A 17,328-nucleotide genomic window follows, 5' to 3' on the forward strand; every position below is an offset into this window, starting at 1 on the left:
TTCAGATGGAGGAGGCTACTCACAAGGAGAGTGCGCCACCCAGCTTCACCAGACACATCTGGGGAATGAGATTTAAGGAGATGCTGTGGGGAGGGGCATTTGTCAGGAACAAATGCTGAGTTCTTGCACTGATGCCTCTTGAACCCCTTGCTTTGTTCGTGTTTTGCTAGATAAATTTGGGGTTTATTGGTGTGCAGAAAGCACTGGGCTGGACTAACTGTGACCAGAGGCTGTTTGAGGTTTGTCTGGGGAGATTTGGAGCAATAAAAGGGCCGGTTTGAACTGCCAGCTCTTAATATTATCTCTGTGCTATGCCCTGGGTCATCACATATTGCCTTTATGTTGCAGCATGTCATAAAAGAATGTTGTACTGCCCAAAGAAATGTACCAGAGATGAAAATGAAAGATTTACAATATGTTAACTTAGAAGACAACTGTTTGCAAATGCAAATAGTGCTCAAGTCTCCACTGCTAAGTAAGACAGCTAAGTGGATTTTGCCCCATTTCACCACCTTTATTTACCAGTTTGTTTATTTGTTTATTCATTCATTCATTCGACTTTTATGCCGCCCCCTCTCTGAGGTCTCAGGGCGGCTTACAACATATAATGAACAATATACAATATCCAATTAATTAATTTAAAAGTCTAAAAATCCCCAAAACCATAAAAATCCAGCCATTTCATTCACTCAACATTTTCTCAACAGTTGTTAAGTGAAGCATTGAACTGCTAACTTAGTAACATGGGAGTTAAGTGAATCTGGCTTTCCTTATCAGAAAGTCACAAAAGGTGATCCCATGACCTCGGGATACTGCAACTGTATAAATACATGCCAGTTGCCAAGACTTTAAATTTTGATCACATGACTGCAGGGATGCTGTTTAGCGCGAAAACCGATTATAGGTCACTTTTGTTCAGTGTCTTTGCAACTTTGAATGACCACTAAATGACTGGTTGTTAAGTCAAGGACTATTTGTAATACACAGAGTCTGAGTCAGCTTGTAGCTGTGGCTAAGGAAATAAGAGGGGTTGAAAGAGTCTCCATAGGAAAGTGGGCAGCCTAAACCCTTAATCACATGCATATAGCAACCTTCCCCCCATCTTAAAAATGTCGTGCTCTAGAAAAATTGTCTTAAATTACAGAACTGATGAAAGTATACCCACCCATTGTGGCAACTGCTCGTGTTTTTTCTGGGAAATCAATCCAGCAATTCTCTCTGAAAAGTTTGCTGGATTGTGCACAGTTCAAGGACACGTTAGGACAGTCTGCCCTTCACTCGCTGTGTCTACAGCACCTCTACTCAATGCAACCACAAGAAAGAGCCAGTGGTTAGAGTGCACCATGGCAGGCTACTTCAGCTAACTGTAGTTCAGCAGTTCAAAAAGAGATACTCTTTCCCCCTGGGCCTTTACAATTTTATGCATGGTATGTCTGTATGTCTGTATGTTTGGTTTTATAATAAGGGTTTTAACTGTTTTAATATTGGATTTTTATATGCTGTTTTTATCACTGTTGTTAGCCGCCCCGAGTCTACGGAGAGGGGCAGCATACAAATCCAATAAATAAATAAATAAAATAAAATCTCACCACCAGCTCATGGTTGACTCAGCCTTCCATCCTTCCGAGGTGGGTAAAATGAGGACCCAGATTGTTGGGGGCAATATGTTTATTCTGTATTCGGATTCTGTAAAAGTACTATGAAGCGGTATACACCGTAAGTCTAAATGCTATTGCTATTGCTAAAGACTGTAAGTGGGGAAAGCTATAGCCGAGAACAGTTAATAAAAGAGGCCCATTTCACAGATATCCCAGTTTAGCCAAGCAAATGCATTTTGTTATTCTGTCAATTCCTGACCGAGTTTCTGCACATGACTTTTTTCCCTCCTTCCAGGGATGAAGAAATTATGGGGAAGGCTTTGCTATACCGTATTTACATTTGTTTTTTTCTTGGGGTAAAACAGAAAACAGCAAACGGTTGGTTATGCCTCACTTCTGAAGCCTTACTCTAACGGTTGGGAAAAGTCAGAAAATATTAAGCTATATATAGCAGCACTTCTTCCTGTTACGAATCCTTTTGTTCACAGAAAGACTTTAGTTTAAAACTAGACATCACTGCAGTTATAATCTCCACGGATAATGGCTGTAGAATAGAATAGAATTTTATTGGCCAAGTGTGATTGGACACACAAGGAATTTGTCTTGGTGCATATAGTGCCTGGGTCAACATGTTACATCAACATGATACTGTTAAAACCAGTTTTGTTCACAGACCAAGTAACTGAGCCCCACCAACACCCAGAAGCTTTGAAAATTCTCTGCAATTGTCCATTTGCATTGAAGATGTTACGGTAGGCAGATAATGAAACATCTTCAGCCAACCAACTTCAGAGAGGACCAAGAATTCCACAACTGCCCATTTGTTCAGACCTCTGACAAGCGGATTGGTCCCTTCTTCTGCAGTGAAGAAGGAAAGAAGCTATCAGAAAGAGAAGCAGCGAGCCTTCAAGCTAATTTCAGTTCTACCACCACCACCACCACCCCAGCATTTATCCAAGTAAAAAAAAAAATATCCTACCCACATATTCTGCATTGCACCAGATCTCTCTGCCTTCAATTCCAACCCAAATTCAGAAATTCTAACTTTCTGTGTGGCAGATGCCATTCTCATTTTAGAAACACAGTATCCGGCATCAGAAGGAATCGAAGCTGCAGCTGAACTCAGAAACACAGAGTAATCTCCTCCGTCATTCTGCTGGATCTGAGAGATACCAATGGCAAATGAAAAACATTTCCTACGATGCAAAATAAATCATGCAGAGGCCTTCATCTTTCCAAGACGAGTATCAATGGCAAAGTTTGCTTCATTAAACAGGTTCTTCTTATTTTCATTGTGAGCAGAAATGTTAGACACCTAGCCACTCACATAACAGGATTGCTATAGAGCAGGACTGTCAAATGCAAGGCCTGGGAGCCAGAGCCGGCCCGCGGGGTACTTAGATCTGCCCACATGGCCACCCTGTAAACAGACTGGCCCGTGGTGTTTCTGAAAGCAAAAGTGGGCTCACAAGCTACCTTTTCGGTTGTCATGGCCTCCTGCAACTCTCTGCCAGTGAAAACAGAGCTCAGGCGGGCCGTGTGCAACAGCCTTCACAAGCTCCTTTTATACGGGCAGAGGGTTGCAAGAGGCCATGGCAACCAAAAATGGAGCTTGGGAGCCCATTTTCACTGGCGGAGCACTCAAGCACCATAGGTGCTGACACAAGTGACAATGAGCTGGCCACTTCCATCCCAGCGCCCCCTCAACCCGAGGTCAAACACAACCCTGATGCAGCCCTCAATAAAATTGATTTTGACATCCATGTAATAATAATAATAATAATAATAATAATAATAATAATAATAATAATTATTATTATTATTATTATTATTTATTAGATTTGTATGCCGCCCCTCTCTGAGGATTCGGGGCAGCTCACAACAACATAAACAGTGTACAAATCCAATTTTAAAATGCAATTTAATACCCTTATAATAAAATAATCACACAACCAATCAAACCATACATCACCCTTGACAATTGGGGTGTGTGTTAGTTTCCCCATGCCTGGAGACAAAGATGAGTTTTTAATAACTTACGAAAGGCGAGGAGGGTGGGGGCAGTCCTAATCTCTGGGGGCAGTTGGTTCCAGAGGGGCAGGGCCGCCACAGAGAAGGTCCCGCCAGATGACATTGTTTAGTCGACGGGACCCAGAGAAGGCCAACTCTGTGGGACCTAATCGGCCGCTGGGGTTCGTGCGGCAGAAGGCATCCATGTTATAGAGGAAATAACGGGTGAGTGGAAGATACCGTACTGATGGACCACCTTGAATTTTTTGGAGGGAAGACAGAACAAAGGAAACTTACACCAAAGCATTTGACTCTCCCATTAGGTCCATTTTTGTGTCTGTCTATCACAGGAAACAGCGATTGCAACATTTAAACCAGGACTTTTGAACCAGTTGCTGCAGGGCTGTGAAAGAATACCTCCCCAGAGGTATTTCCTAATCTTGCTTCTGCTTATAAATGAAGGGTGTAAAATAATACACTTTTGGACTTGCTTTACATTGGGCAATCCAAATTTGTTGTTGTTGTTTTCAGATGGCCTGCTGTTCTGTATTTCCTTGTGTTTTTCCAATATGTTTTGTTTACTGTAAACTACCTGGAGCCATAACAAAAAGAAAACAAGGCTGCATGCAAATTAAGAGAGCGGGGAAGGAAATATTACAAAGTTCATTTTATTTCTGTCTTGCACACACACAGACAACAAATGAGAAAAGAAATGAGCATTGTTAAACAAGAGAGATGTTTCCATTAAACTGACAATGGGAGAATAATTGCCTAGATGTTGCTCAAGCAGAATCCGCAACAGCCTCAACAAGTATGACCAGTTGTGAGATATCCTATTCAAAGCAGAACTGGGTTTAATAGTTCTAAAGTCAACACCAATGGACTAGCTCTGCAAATAGCTGTAATAGTTGTTTATTTTATAAGATTCCTATTCTAGTTGACTCCTACTCTGGTAAACTGACAACATGGTTGGGAAACAGATGAAAATTGTGGTGTAAGTCCAAAGCAGGTCTACTGCAAAAACGAAAACCATGAATATGTGTTTCTCCCTGTGGGAGTCATGTGACCCCCAACCATACTGCAAATCAGAGGCACAAAATGTTAAATGTACCTCCAAAAAGACGTCAACCACTGTCCTAATCCTATACAGCACCCTAATTCCAGAGCTCAATTTATCTTTCCCAATCGGTACTTCTACCATTCATAGCCTAGAGCAATGTTTCCCAACCTTGGCAACTTGAAGATATTTGGACTTCAATTCCCAGAATTCCCCAGCCAGCATTTGCTGGCTGGGGAATTCTGGGAGTTGAAGTCCAGATATCTTCAAGTTGCCAGGGTTGGGAAACACTGGCCTAGAGAAATATAACTCTCACCTCCACATTTCATCTCCAACACCTATCATCTGTCTAACGCAATGTTTCTTAAATTTTAGTAAAAGGTAAAGATTCCCCTAGCACAGTGATGGTGAAGCTATGGCACGGGTGCCACAGGTGGCACATGGAACCATATCTGCTGGCACGTGAGCTGTTGCCCTAGCTCAGCTAGTCAACTGATTTTTGTCTCACATGGAGACTCTGGGAGGGCATTTTTGGCTTCCAGAGAGCCTCCAGGGGAATGGGGAGGGCGTTTTACCCTCCCCTGGCTCCAGGGAAGCCTTTGGAGCTTGGGGAGGGCAAAACACAACCGTACTGGGCCTACCAGAAGCTGGGAAACAGGCCGTTTCCAGCCTCCAGAGGGCCTCCGAGGGTGGGGGGAGTTGTTTTCACCCTCCCCAGCCATTGAATTATTTTCACTGGCGAAGCACTCAAGCCACCGTAGGTGCTGACACAAGTGACATTGACCTGGCCACTTCCATCCCAGCACACACACATCAAGGTCCAACATAACCCTCATGCAGCCCTCAATAAAATTGTTATAGAGGAAAAAATGGGTGAGCTCTTTCGGCACCCAAGGAAAAAAAGGTTCACCATCACTGCCCTAGCACACATGTGCTAGTTGTTCCAGACTCTAGGGGACAGTACTCATCTCCATTTCAAAGCTGAAGAGCCAGCACTGTCTGAAGACATCTCTGTAGCCACGTGGCCAGCATAACTAAACACCGAAGGGAGACAGAACGCTGTTACCTTCCCATCAAAAGCGGTCCGTATTTTTCTACCTGCATTTTTACATGCTTTCGAATTGCTAGACTGGCAGAAGTTGGTACAAGTAACGGGGGTTCACTCTGTTAAGTGGCATTAGGGATTCAAACTGCCAAACTGCCAGCCTTTTATGATCGACAAGCTCAGCGTCTTAGCGACTGAGCCACCACATCCCTTTTAAAAAAATATAGAAAACCAATGTTTATTTATCAACTTGCTACCCTAACAAATTTAGACTGACTATTTATTGAATCATGTAAAATAACATTAAACCAATTAGATATTAACATAAAATGCTTTTCATAAAAAAATAATAGAAATAATAAATATATTAATTTAATTTTTGCAAATATCTCCAATATCTGCAGAATAATTGTGACTTCACAGACCTCTGAAAGAGTCTTGTGGGACCCCCAGGGATCCTCTGCCACATTTATAAATAAGAAGCGATTTCCTAACCTGTGGTGGTGGTCGAGCTCCAACTGGGACTGAAGGAACACCCTAAAATTGTTGTCTTGCTATAAAACTCCCAGATGAGAAAGACTTTTTAGGCCACACAGTGTGATCATTCTGAGCTGCAGGATTTCGTCTCCTGAGTTTAAAACGAGTAAATATGCTTATGTTCCAGAAATGTTCTGAGAAATCTAGTCAATATTGTTTTTAAGTTTTAAAAATAGAGAAGTTCTCAGAAAAAATATTCTGGCTGCCAGGGAAAGTTAACTCAAAGGATTTGGAGATTACGGTTTGAACATTTCCTGTATTTTTCCCTAGTTTTTATTACTGTATCAAACTAAATGTACCTCGCAAATTACCATTCATGTATTTCACTTGTTATTCATGTTCCTCGCTTGCAGGAAAAAGATTGTGCTTGCAACTTTTTATCATTTTCTCTAATAGCTCCTATTTATGTATTACTAAAACTCTATTTGTAACCTTCAGTTAGGTGGAACGGTATAACATCAGTACAAATTTTTTGAAGTAGTTACCTCAAATGAGCTAACTTAAAGAATGCATCCATATGTGGGTCTTATTACTCCCATAATTGAGATTTGACAAAATTGTGGCTACTACAATGCCCCATTGCCCTGGTCATCAGCAGTCACATGATTATAATTTTCAACACTTTCTGCCAGGTTCCCACAAGAAAAATAAATGGGGAAATCAGCAGGAAGTCAGAAGTCACTGTCATTTCCACTGCTTTTTTGTCTACCCATGGCCATTCTATTTCCCTATTTACTGTATTTTTGGAAGTATAAGCTGCACCTTGGGGGGGGGGGTTGGGGGGGGGGAAATAGGGAAAAGAATCTGCTTACCAGATATTCATCTGGCTAGTGTCCTTAGTCTGATCAGCTTCAGCACATTATTTTATCCCCTGGTGAGGGTTTTTTAAAAAAAAGCTTATTCGAAGAGAGTAACAATGAAAGAGCTTGCAAGCCAGTGGAAACATTGTTAGCAGCTGGTTAGGGCTGAAAAGAAACATTTGGAGCAAGTTTGACCAATGTAAAAAAAACCTGCAAAGACTTAGGGCTTGGAAAACATTCTTTGCAGAGAGAAACAATGAAAGAGCTTGCAAGCCGATAAGAGCTGGGAACATCGTTAGCAGCTAGTTAGGGCTGGAGGGAAAAAGCTACATTCAGATTATTCAAATTATCAACCTCTTTTAGGAACGAAAAAGGTGCATCTTATACTCTGAAAAATGCGGTAGGTAAGGAAATATCTGTAAAATGATGATCCAACAGGTCAAGGGCAGTCTAGTACTTTTTAAAGACTTACTGCTGTTTTTGAAGTTCCTTTTTAATAGTCTTTTTATGCTAGGCTAAAATAGAACCTCTCCTTTGGATTGCAACATTATTATCTTTGTGGTAGAAAATGTCATTATACACTGAGTACTTTTAGGGTAAACCTCATTCAGGACAAGCTTCTCCATCCAGGATGAAAATAAATGTCACAAGAAGTTACAATAAACCCACTGTCTAGTTTTTTTATTTATTTATGGCATCTAGGCATCTAGCTCAAACCTGAAAGCAGACATTTTAAAATCCTGAAATATATGAAAACAGAAAAAGCAACAGATTAAAAGAGTCTCATATTCATCAGCGCACTACATGTTTTCTGACCTCTTTTACACTGACTTGATCAATTGCTGCCTGATCCTTTTCAGAACAGACACATCTCCAAATATATAAGCCATCCAAAGTAGTTAGAGCAGTGTTTCTCAATTATTTTCTGCTATACCCCCCTCCCCGAAGAAGTAAATACTTCACATTCCCCGGGACGATTGTTTGCAATATACAGCACGTTTTCACTGAAAAAACTCAATCGGCTTATCAGCGTGATTGGGGTGTAATGTATTTAAGTGATACCTTAATTTATTTGGCTTCATGCTGTCCGCTGCCAATATTTTTAGACACAGTAAACATACCATCTTTCCTCCGGTATGTTTACCTACAGCAGTCCCAGTGAAGGCAAGCACTACATACACTTTATCATATTTCTTCATCTTAGCTTTCGGGAGACTTACATTTGTCTCATTATCTCCGTCTCTCTCCTCCTTTCTTTTCATCCCTGTTAAGTATTTTTTCCATTGAGTCTCTTAAGGTTTGTTATATGTACTTCATAGCTCCCTCTCTATGCCGTGTGCTATTGGTCACTGCAAAAAAAAACCCTACTCCCTGTAGCAAAAAAGGCACATTCCCCAGGGTCCCCCCCCCCATCACTCTGTGACCGCAGGGGCCCCACCCCACTATTTGAGAAAAACTGAGTTAGAAGAACTTTAATAATCAATTGTATGGTGGAGACTTATTACTCCAAGGAAAGAAAAACTGGATCTTGCTAAGGCAACATAAAAAGAAGCCAGATGGAACAACAGTTAGTAGAAGCAAATATAACATCTTGTGTTAACCAGAGACCCCCACGCTGCAGAAGTACTTGCACATGAAGACTGGTTGTGTCATGTCCATGGAGGCTTTTTAAAGATGACCCTATTTGCTTTTCTTTTTTTTTAAAGACAAAATATCCCAATTTACAAGACTTGCATATTTGGAAATATCACTTCCACTCTTCTTATCTAAAGCACTGCAGGTACTACTTCTTCTATCACGCCTTAAATGAAGCCGCAATACAAAAGCTCAAAACAGGAAAAAAAAGTTTGATTCACCTACTCAAGTGACTTTAGGTGGCATGCTCAGGTGTATCTTTTGCCACAATCATATTGGGGAGTGTGCCTTACACCCTACTAACTTCTCTTTCCAAATGATGAAGCGTATAGACCAGAAGAAATAAATACAAGAATTACTAGAATCTTACGTTTCAAGTTTCAAGTTTTATTGGATTTATATGCCGCCCCTCTCCGAAAACTCGGGGTGGCTAACAACAATCATAAACAATGTACAATAAAATCCAATACTAAAAGCAAATTAAAACCCCTTAATATATAAAAACCAAACTTTAGTGTTAAAGGATATAGTGACATAATCTTAGAGTGGAGTGAGGTGGAGTGGAATGGAATGGAATGGAATAGAATAGAACAGAATTTTTATTGACCAAGTGTGATTGGACACACAAGGAATTTGTCTTGGTGCATATGCTCTCAGTGTACATAAAAGAAAAGATACCTTTGTCAAGAATCATAAGGTACAACACTTAACGATAGTCAGGATACAAATAAACAATCAAATATGTTGTAAGCCACCCCGAGTCCTCGGAGAGGGGCGGCATATAAATCCAATTAATAATAAAATAATAAAATAAAATAAATAAAATAAAATAATAAAATAATAAAATAAAACAAATCGTATTAGGAACCAGTCAATATAAATCATAAGGACACAAGCAACAGTTATAGTCATACAGTAATTAATGGGAGGAGGTGGGTGATAAGTGAAACATAAGTGAAAAGCCACCTCTTCCGTCAGGCATGGGGGAATTGAAATATCTTCCCCAGACCTATATAATTTATGTATGGTGTGTTGTGTGCATGTTTTTTAAATTATGGGTTTTTAACTTCATATTATTAGATTTGTATTGTACATTGTTTCTATCACTGCTGTGAGCCGCCCCGAGTCTATGAAGAGGGGCGACATACAAATTTAATAACTAGAAATAGAAATAGAAATATTGATATTCTCTCTCTCTCCCCTGCCCCCCCCCCCCCCGCACCTCCATTCGAATAGCAAAAAATCCAGGCAGGGAAATTTTTAGTTTCGTTCTCACTCACTGTCCCTTTACTGGCTAAGCCAGCATTTACTTAAGAGTTGTAGCACATTTTCTCCTTCTCCTAGCTAGGAAACAACAAATCACTTTTTAAAAAATGTCTACTATGTTGCCTCTACTCAGTGATATTTCCAGGCTGTTTTCTTATGGAGCTGTTAGTACTACAGTATTAGAATAGTGATTTATGGATCATCAATGGCCCATGAAGGCCCACCACATAGTCTACCAGTCTTGCCACAGTAATTTGTCAACTGGTCACACAAGAATCACATTTACTCCTTCCCATCTTCTGCATTCAGTGGCTGTGAGCTGCTTCACAAAAATGGATCAATGGTCAAAATCTCTACCTCTGAAGCAATAATGCTGGCAGCAAGGTGAGTAATAAAACGAAGAACACCGGCAAAAGTAAACAAGTACCGAGTATAGATACTGACTATGAATCTATATGTAATGTGATAAGTGGAATTATGTTCTCACATAAACAATCCAAGAAAAAGCCAATAGAAAATACAATACAGTAATGGTGGGGGGGTTCCTTCATTGAGTAAAAAATCCCCTGACTACTAGCTGTTTAATATAAACTTTCATGCTGTTAAAAATAAAAAAATGGATTTTTAAAAAATCTAATTGGGTGGTTCCTGCATTTTCTGAATATTTCTTTAGTGATTCATAATTGCCTAGAATTTAAGAAATGCTGCAGTAAGAAGCACCTTGCAGATCCTCCAGTATGCTTAAAACAAATTGTGAACCGTGCCTTCTTTGCTAACACAATCTGGGGAAAAGAAAACATGGGCACCTTACGGTCACTGTAGATCAGTGTTTCCCAACCTTGGCATCTTGAAGAGATCTGGACTTCAACTCCCAGAATTCCCCAGCCAGAGAATCTCTTCAAAATGCCAAGGTTGGGAAACACTGCTGTAGATCATTGTGACATTAGAATACAGTTAATTTATACAAGTTAGCTACCACTGCTTATTCACACGCATACAAAAATGACAGTACCTGCAATTTCACACTATCTCGGTGAGCTTAACCTGTACCGTAAAACATGGTCTTACCTTTTATTCTGGACAGGTCTCACTTAACTAACACTCTGGATCTATTGAACAGGATTTCTGTTCAGGTTATTAAATTTAAATAAACAATTGTGAGCATCCTTCCTTCAACCAGCCCTTCTAATAGCTTCCCCAGGGAGCAAGTCAAGAGTGTATGAAGCAATTGTGGCATCAAATGTTTTGGCACCTCCTGTAATTTTTCTGCAATTGGCCCAAGTAGGCATAAAAGAAACAACACAGAAGCTTTAGTCTCAAGTGTTTTATGGAAAGATTCCTTGCATAAAACAAACAGCTGCCGTTAGGATTTTATTATTTTATTTATTTATTTATTTTGTCCATTGCACAATGAGGGTTTTAGTAGGTATACACATAGTAAAATACATAACGAAGGTTATAGAGCATATACTCATAGCAAAATATATCTAAGAAAGAATAGAAGATATAGGAATAAAATATATCAATGAAAGAATAGAAGAAGAGATATAGGAATAATAGGAGAGCAATAGGACGGCACAAAATTTGCCAGGTCTTTCTCCCAAATTTAAGGGCCCTCTTTGCATCCCTCCACTGCACCCGTTACAGCAAATTCCCAGAAATTCCAACTAGCTTAAGGATAAGTAGGAAATCCCACCAGATCTGGAGCTCTCCAGGTTCATCAAAGCTGCCGGTATGCACAAAGAGAATGGCGCATGTGTATTAAAGGGAGGACACAACCCACCACGCCACATTACCTACACACCTCCAGCTGCAAACAAGAAATCCCTTCCCTTTTCCTTCTTCCCAGGGCTGCCATGCCACACAGTTATTGGGGGTACGAGATCCAACCCAGGAAAACTTATTCCTGAATTTTTAAAAATTGAGAAGTGCCCTTAAGCATCCGGCAAGGAAGCAACCATCTCTCCTGTTTGAATAATCGCATCATTAAAAAAAAAAAAACCCACACACAAACGCTGAAGGGATACGAATAAAAAGTATCCTGATTGCCAATAATAATAATAATAATAATAATAATAATAATAATAATAATACTATTATTATTATTATTACTATTATTATTATTGCTATTATTATTATTATTATTATTACTATTATTATTTCTCTATTTCTCCTCCTCCCCTTAAAAAGAGAACGTGAATATAAGGAAAGAAGCAATTGCAGTTAATTTCGTGACGAATGCGTTTATCTCCCCTTTTCTCCAACACCTAACAGAAAGCCGGAGAAGCAAGCCAGAGAGATGCTCACCTCCTGGGCTGGGAGCCTGAAGGCTGGCCCGCTTCCTCAGTGGGGAGCCGCTCTTGGGGGGACCGACACCCGAGGACATTTTGCTCGCTCCCGGTGCTCAGCAAGAAGTCTTGCAGCCGGCGTTGCTGCAGCCGCCGCGCTCCAAAAGAAGGCGGAGACGAGTGAGGGCTTCGCCCCTCCCCTTGCTATTGATTGATGGATGGAGGCGCGTGGGAAAGACATAAGAAAAGCCACGCAGATCCCCCGGGGATGGATCGGGGCGGGTCTTTCTCTCTCTCTCTTTCTTTCCACACACCTCCCCCTCCCCTCCTCCCAATTACGCTGGTTGACGTTCCTTATGTGTTTAAACAGGGCGAGAGAGCTTTTCAATGCATGGATGGCGTCGCTCGGCGGGGCTTGCGGTGGGTAGGCTTTGTAAAACCCTCCCACCTTCCGCTGCTGCCTGCAGCTGAAGAAGAGCGTGATACTGCAGTCATTTAAGGGAGGGAGGGACATGGGACAAATACTAATAAGATCATAACATATACAGTATATGAAATGACTGCAATCCATGTACGGTTTTTTAGGATATTATTGTTTTATTGTTGTTGTTTTGCTATATTTTTTATTGTCGTTGTATTTATGGTTACTGTTAGCACCTATGAGTGAGCGGCATATAAATATATCATCTATCCATCCATCCAGTAATGTGCATTAGTAATGTGGTGCATTACTTTCTGGGTTACCCTCGTATATATATTATTTTCTAGGAACTCTAGGCGGCATACAAAAACAGCAATATCATCTTACTGTTAATATATAATAATTTATGATATTAACAGTAATATTGTATGATATTAACAGTAATATCATATAATATCAGTCCTTTTTGGAGTGAGCGGCATATAAATACAAATTATACATACATACATATATATATATATACTATATATATATATATACAGTGGTACCTCTAGTTAAGAACTTAATTCGTTCTATGACCAGGTTCTTAAGTAGAAAAGTTTGTAAGTAGAAGCATTTTTCCCCATAGGAATAAATGTAAAAGCAAATAATGCGTGCAAACCCATTAGGAAAGAAATAAAAGCTCAGAATTTTGGTGAGAGGAGGAGGAAGAAGAGGACAGTCGCTGCCGAAGGAAGGAGGTGAGGGGAATTTTTAAAAATCCAAAACTTTAAAGCTTAAAAAAAAGAGGGACTCTGAGGGGGCGTGCAGGAGCACGCGCCTTCCATACACCCCGCACAAGGCTGCCTCCCATACACTGCACTAGAGAGAAATCCAGGCAGGCGAGAAGGGAGAACCTCACGCTCTTATGATTGAAAGCTGCCTGCTTCCTCTTCCTTCCCATGCTGAAGGGCTCCCCTCCCCTCTTGCTTGCTCACTTTGTAGTCAGCACCTTTCTTTCACTGTGGTGACTCCTTGGTTTGGCTGAAGCCGAGTTGATCCAGCCAGGGCGAAGCGCCCCCTTTTGCCTTTCCATGCCCAGACGCTCCGGGAGGCAACCTCGCGCCAGGTGTATGGGAGGCAGCGCGAGGGAGTCACCACAGCAAAGTGGTTTATTCCCTCTCGAAGCGCCCAGAGAAAGGAAAATGCTCCGTTTGCTCTGGACTGGCAAAGTCTCCTTAACCGCCACCGAAAGGCTCCTCTGACAGCCCAGAAAAGCCCGAGATGGCTGGGATTAAAGGGGGAATGGCAGGAAACTGTCTGGGCCTTCGTGCAGCTCTCAAATTTCCTGGGAAATTTTTCCAGGCTCCGATTCTTAAGTAGAAAATGGTTCTTGAGAAGAGGCAAAAAAAATCTTGAACACCTGGTTCTTATTTAGAAAAGTTCTTAAGTAGAGGTGAATTTTAAAATTAAGGGAGACTAGGATACTATTTCGGCCTTGGGACTCTATAATTTGATTTATTTGCCGCCTAGAGTCCCTAGAGGAATGGGCAGCATACAAATCAAATAAATATAAATATATAGATATATAAAAGCCAATCCTAGTCCCCCTAACTTCTTTCATTAATATCTCCCCTCCCATTTTTGCTTAGGTACCACAGGCAAGATGCTTGTAAATCTGAGAGGGCGCCAAAAGAGCCTCTGCCAAACCCTTGAACTCTGGATGTCAACAATCCAGCACCTAAAAATAAAAGGGGGGAGCTGTTCTTGACACCTTTGGCACATCAGGGTGGCAGCCAACAATCAATGGAATGATGGAAGCAGCCAAGCTTTACAGGACAAATAAGAGCCTGGCTTGTTTAAACCTTCTTCATACCGCAGATACTCATTAACCAAGTCTGGAACGGGATCTAGTTTATAGTACAGTATTTGAATGATGATATAGGTACTGTATATCAAGATATATTGAAGGTTTATGAAGTTTATTTAATATTTAATATTTTATTTATTATTGCAATTTATAAGCCACCCTCAACTCTGTTGTATGTTGAATGTGGAGAACAATAATCATTAACCAAGTTGGCTGGGTTTCTACAATTCCGTTCACTAGTGGACTAGTTTAGTTGCCCTGTTGGGTGAGACACCCCTCTCCAAATCAATTCGAAGCAATTTCTTGCTCATTTAATCGCTTTCAAACATTAAAAGCCACAAATCCACCCCTTTCATTCGATGCAATGAGGGCTAAGCAACCCGGTTTAAAAGGCGTCTCCCCATTTGAAAGAAAGCGGGAACGGTTCAAAATTTACACTTCGGTTGCCTCCATGACGTTAAAAAGGTGTGCATGACAGTTTAATGGCAAGTATAATTTTTTAAAGTGGCTTTTAAATGCAAAAGTTGCGCTTTGACCCCAATCAGCTTGTTTGAAGCCTTTCTTTTTCAACCGGAAGCGGCCTACTTTGGTGACGCGCTAGCAGCCTGGGAGTCAAGGCCAGCGCTTGAGGGTAGGCGGAGAACAGGTCGAAAAAAGGGGCTTCCTCCGGCCGAGGCTTCGTCTCCCTAGCGGGAAAGCGCCCGGAGGGCGGGGGAGGCACCGTAGGCCGGCGTCGGACATTGGAGCGGAATTCGAAAAGGCCGGTTCTTCCCGGTTTCCCAACGCCGAGAGGCCCGGCGCGCAGACGCTCCGCCTACGGGGCAAGGAAAGGAGGCGGAGACTTTTGCAAGCGGGGTGCGGATCCAAGCCGAGCCTCCTCCGGGGGACTCGTTGGCAGGGCGGTCGCCGCACCCCGAGAAAATAATGTGTCGCCTCAGGGAAGAAAAGTATCTCTCCCTCCGGGGCGGGGCAGGAAGGCCGTTTATAATTGGGAAATGGCGCCCAGAGAGGCTGCTGCTATCGCTTGCGTGGGGCTTCCAAGTCAATATTTGTTTCACACACACAAACACTCTCCGCAAACCGGGACCGTTTAAAATACTAGTCCTGACTCTTAAATAAATGATTTTTTTTTCCTAACGCGGCTCTCCCGGCTTTAAGTTTTAAAAAAACCTGAGCTACCAATAAAAGGAGAATCTTTGTAGTTGACCTGAGGGGGCCTTTGGGTTTGTTTTTCTTGCAGACGTTTCATTGCCAAACTAGGTAACGTCATCAGTACTGTCTTTCAAGCGAGCTACGCTTACGAGGATTCCGGGACGGCGGGGTTGGGGGGGGGGGGAATGACCCAGAAATAAAGTCCATTTTTTGCTGGCTGCGTCCAAATTTCCACACATCGCCGCTTTCCGCCTTATTTATTTTTATTTTATTAATTAGATTTCTAGGCCGCCCTTCTCACCGCGACTCAGGGCGGCGAACGACTTCCTAAACCAGGAGGTCTCCAACCTCGGTAAACTTTTAAGACTCGTGGACTTCAATTCGCGGAGTTCCTCAGCCAGCAAAGCTTTTTATAAGTGGCAACCGGTACCTTGAATAGCACATGCGAGTAAACTGGTGCAGTGGAGCAGAGGTATTCCACAGGCATACCGCTCCGAGTCTTCAGAGAGGGGCGGCATACAAATCTAATACATAATAATAACAAATAATACCAAGGCAGGTCTGTCCCTGCCTACATTACTGGATTCTGGGTCAGCTGAAGCTTACAGACGGCCTAGAGTAGAGGGTCTCCAACCTGGGCAACTTTTAAGACTTGTGGACTTCAACTCCCAGAGTGCCTCAGCCAGCAAAGCTGACTCCTTCAGAGCAAAGCTGGCCGAGGAACTCTGGGAGTTGAAGTCCACAAGTCTTAAAAGTTGCCCAGGTTGGAGACCTTTCACCGGCTTTAAAGAGCAACCTCGCCGGCGTCGTTCGTGCCTCGGAAACTCCCGAGGAGGACGGTGGATTCCTCCTCACCAGCTAAGAGAAGGGAGCTGAGAACTTTCCAGCCGGGGATGCGCCCAAGCGTGGCTCCAAAAAAAAAAGAGAGATGAGACTGCTACCTCCCGAGGGGTTTTTATAATCGTCAATACTCCGAGCGGCAATTAAAGGAGAGCTTGGAAAGAAGGTGGAAAGAAACCCAGATCGAGGTAGTAAAGCTGGAGGAAGGCGACGGGGAGGGGGGGGGGAGAGAAAGAAAAGAGCTTAATCCGGAACTTACTTTTGCTTCAAAACAGCGAAGGCTCTTCCCTACCTGAAGCCATCCTGAGAGGTCCAGTAAAGTGAAGGCCCCAGCAAAGCAGGGAAAATCGGGCAGAGGGCAGCGGCCCTCCGGCGCCAGGCGAGGCTGAGCCGGGGGTGGAGGGTTGCACAAGCGCTTCCCGGTCCAAGGGTCCAAGCAACAGCTGGGTGGGTGTTGTTGTTTTTGGGCTGGAAAGATGCGATCCCGCAACCCGGGCTGCTCTGTTAGCAGCACTGATGGGCCGTCCTCTTCTCCTCCTCCTCCTAGCTGGGTCCGGAATAGCCCGTGCTGACCGCTGGGCTGGAAACAAACAAACAAACAAGAGAGAGGAAGCCGGTCTTCGGCTCGGGCCGCCCGGCGAAATTAAATCGCGGTGGGGTCAGGCTGGGAGTTCAAGAGCCTCGGTGCGGAGGTGGAAGCGAATCGGGTCAAGCCGGGAAGGTTTGGCCGAAGCGCAGCCCCATCATGCGGCAAAAATGGGAAATGCTTAGTAATTAAACGAAAAGGAGAAGAAAAAGAAACCTCCGGCCGTGCTCGACAGATTATGGGG

The 17,328-nt window shown here is 42.5% G+C and overlaps 2 protein-coding genes across 5 annotated transcripts in view; one reads left to right on the forward strand and one right to left on the reverse strand.

The window, feature by feature from the left end:
- AMPD2 (adenosine monophosphate deaminase 2) overlaps nt 1–17,204 on the reverse strand; it is a 90,232-nt gene extending 73,028 nt beyond the window's left edge. For 2 of the 4 annotated variants that reach the window (XM_070745118.1, XM_070745116.1), the window contains exon 1: nt 12,256–12,429. In XM_070745118.1, the coding sequence (XP_070601219.1) occupies nt 12,256–12,334 (79 nt within the window). In that variant the 5' untranslated portion in view covers nt 12,335–12,429. Of the gene's footprint in view, nt 1–12,255; nt 12,430–16,757 lie in introns of those variants that run through there. The other 2 variants (XM_070745117.1, XM_070745119.1) reach the window with 2 other exon arrangements.
- GNAT2 (G protein subunit alpha transducin 2) overlaps nt 16,486–17,328 on the forward strand; it is a 60,131-nt gene continuing 59,288 nt past the window's right edge. The window contains exon 1 of the mRNA XM_070745123.1: nt 16,486–16,686. The gene's annotated coding sequence lies outside the window, so the exon portion shown is untranslated. The remainder of the gene's footprint in view (nt 16,687–17,328) is intronic.

This window comes from Erythrolamprus reginae, chromosome 3 (genome assembly GCF_031021105.1).
Source record: "Erythrolamprus reginae isolate rEryReg1 chromosome 3, rEryReg1.hap1, whole genome shotgun sequence".
Taxonomy (NCBI): domain Eukaryota; kingdom Metazoa; phylum Chordata; class Lepidosauria; order Squamata; family Dipsadidae; genus Erythrolamprus; species Erythrolamprus reginae.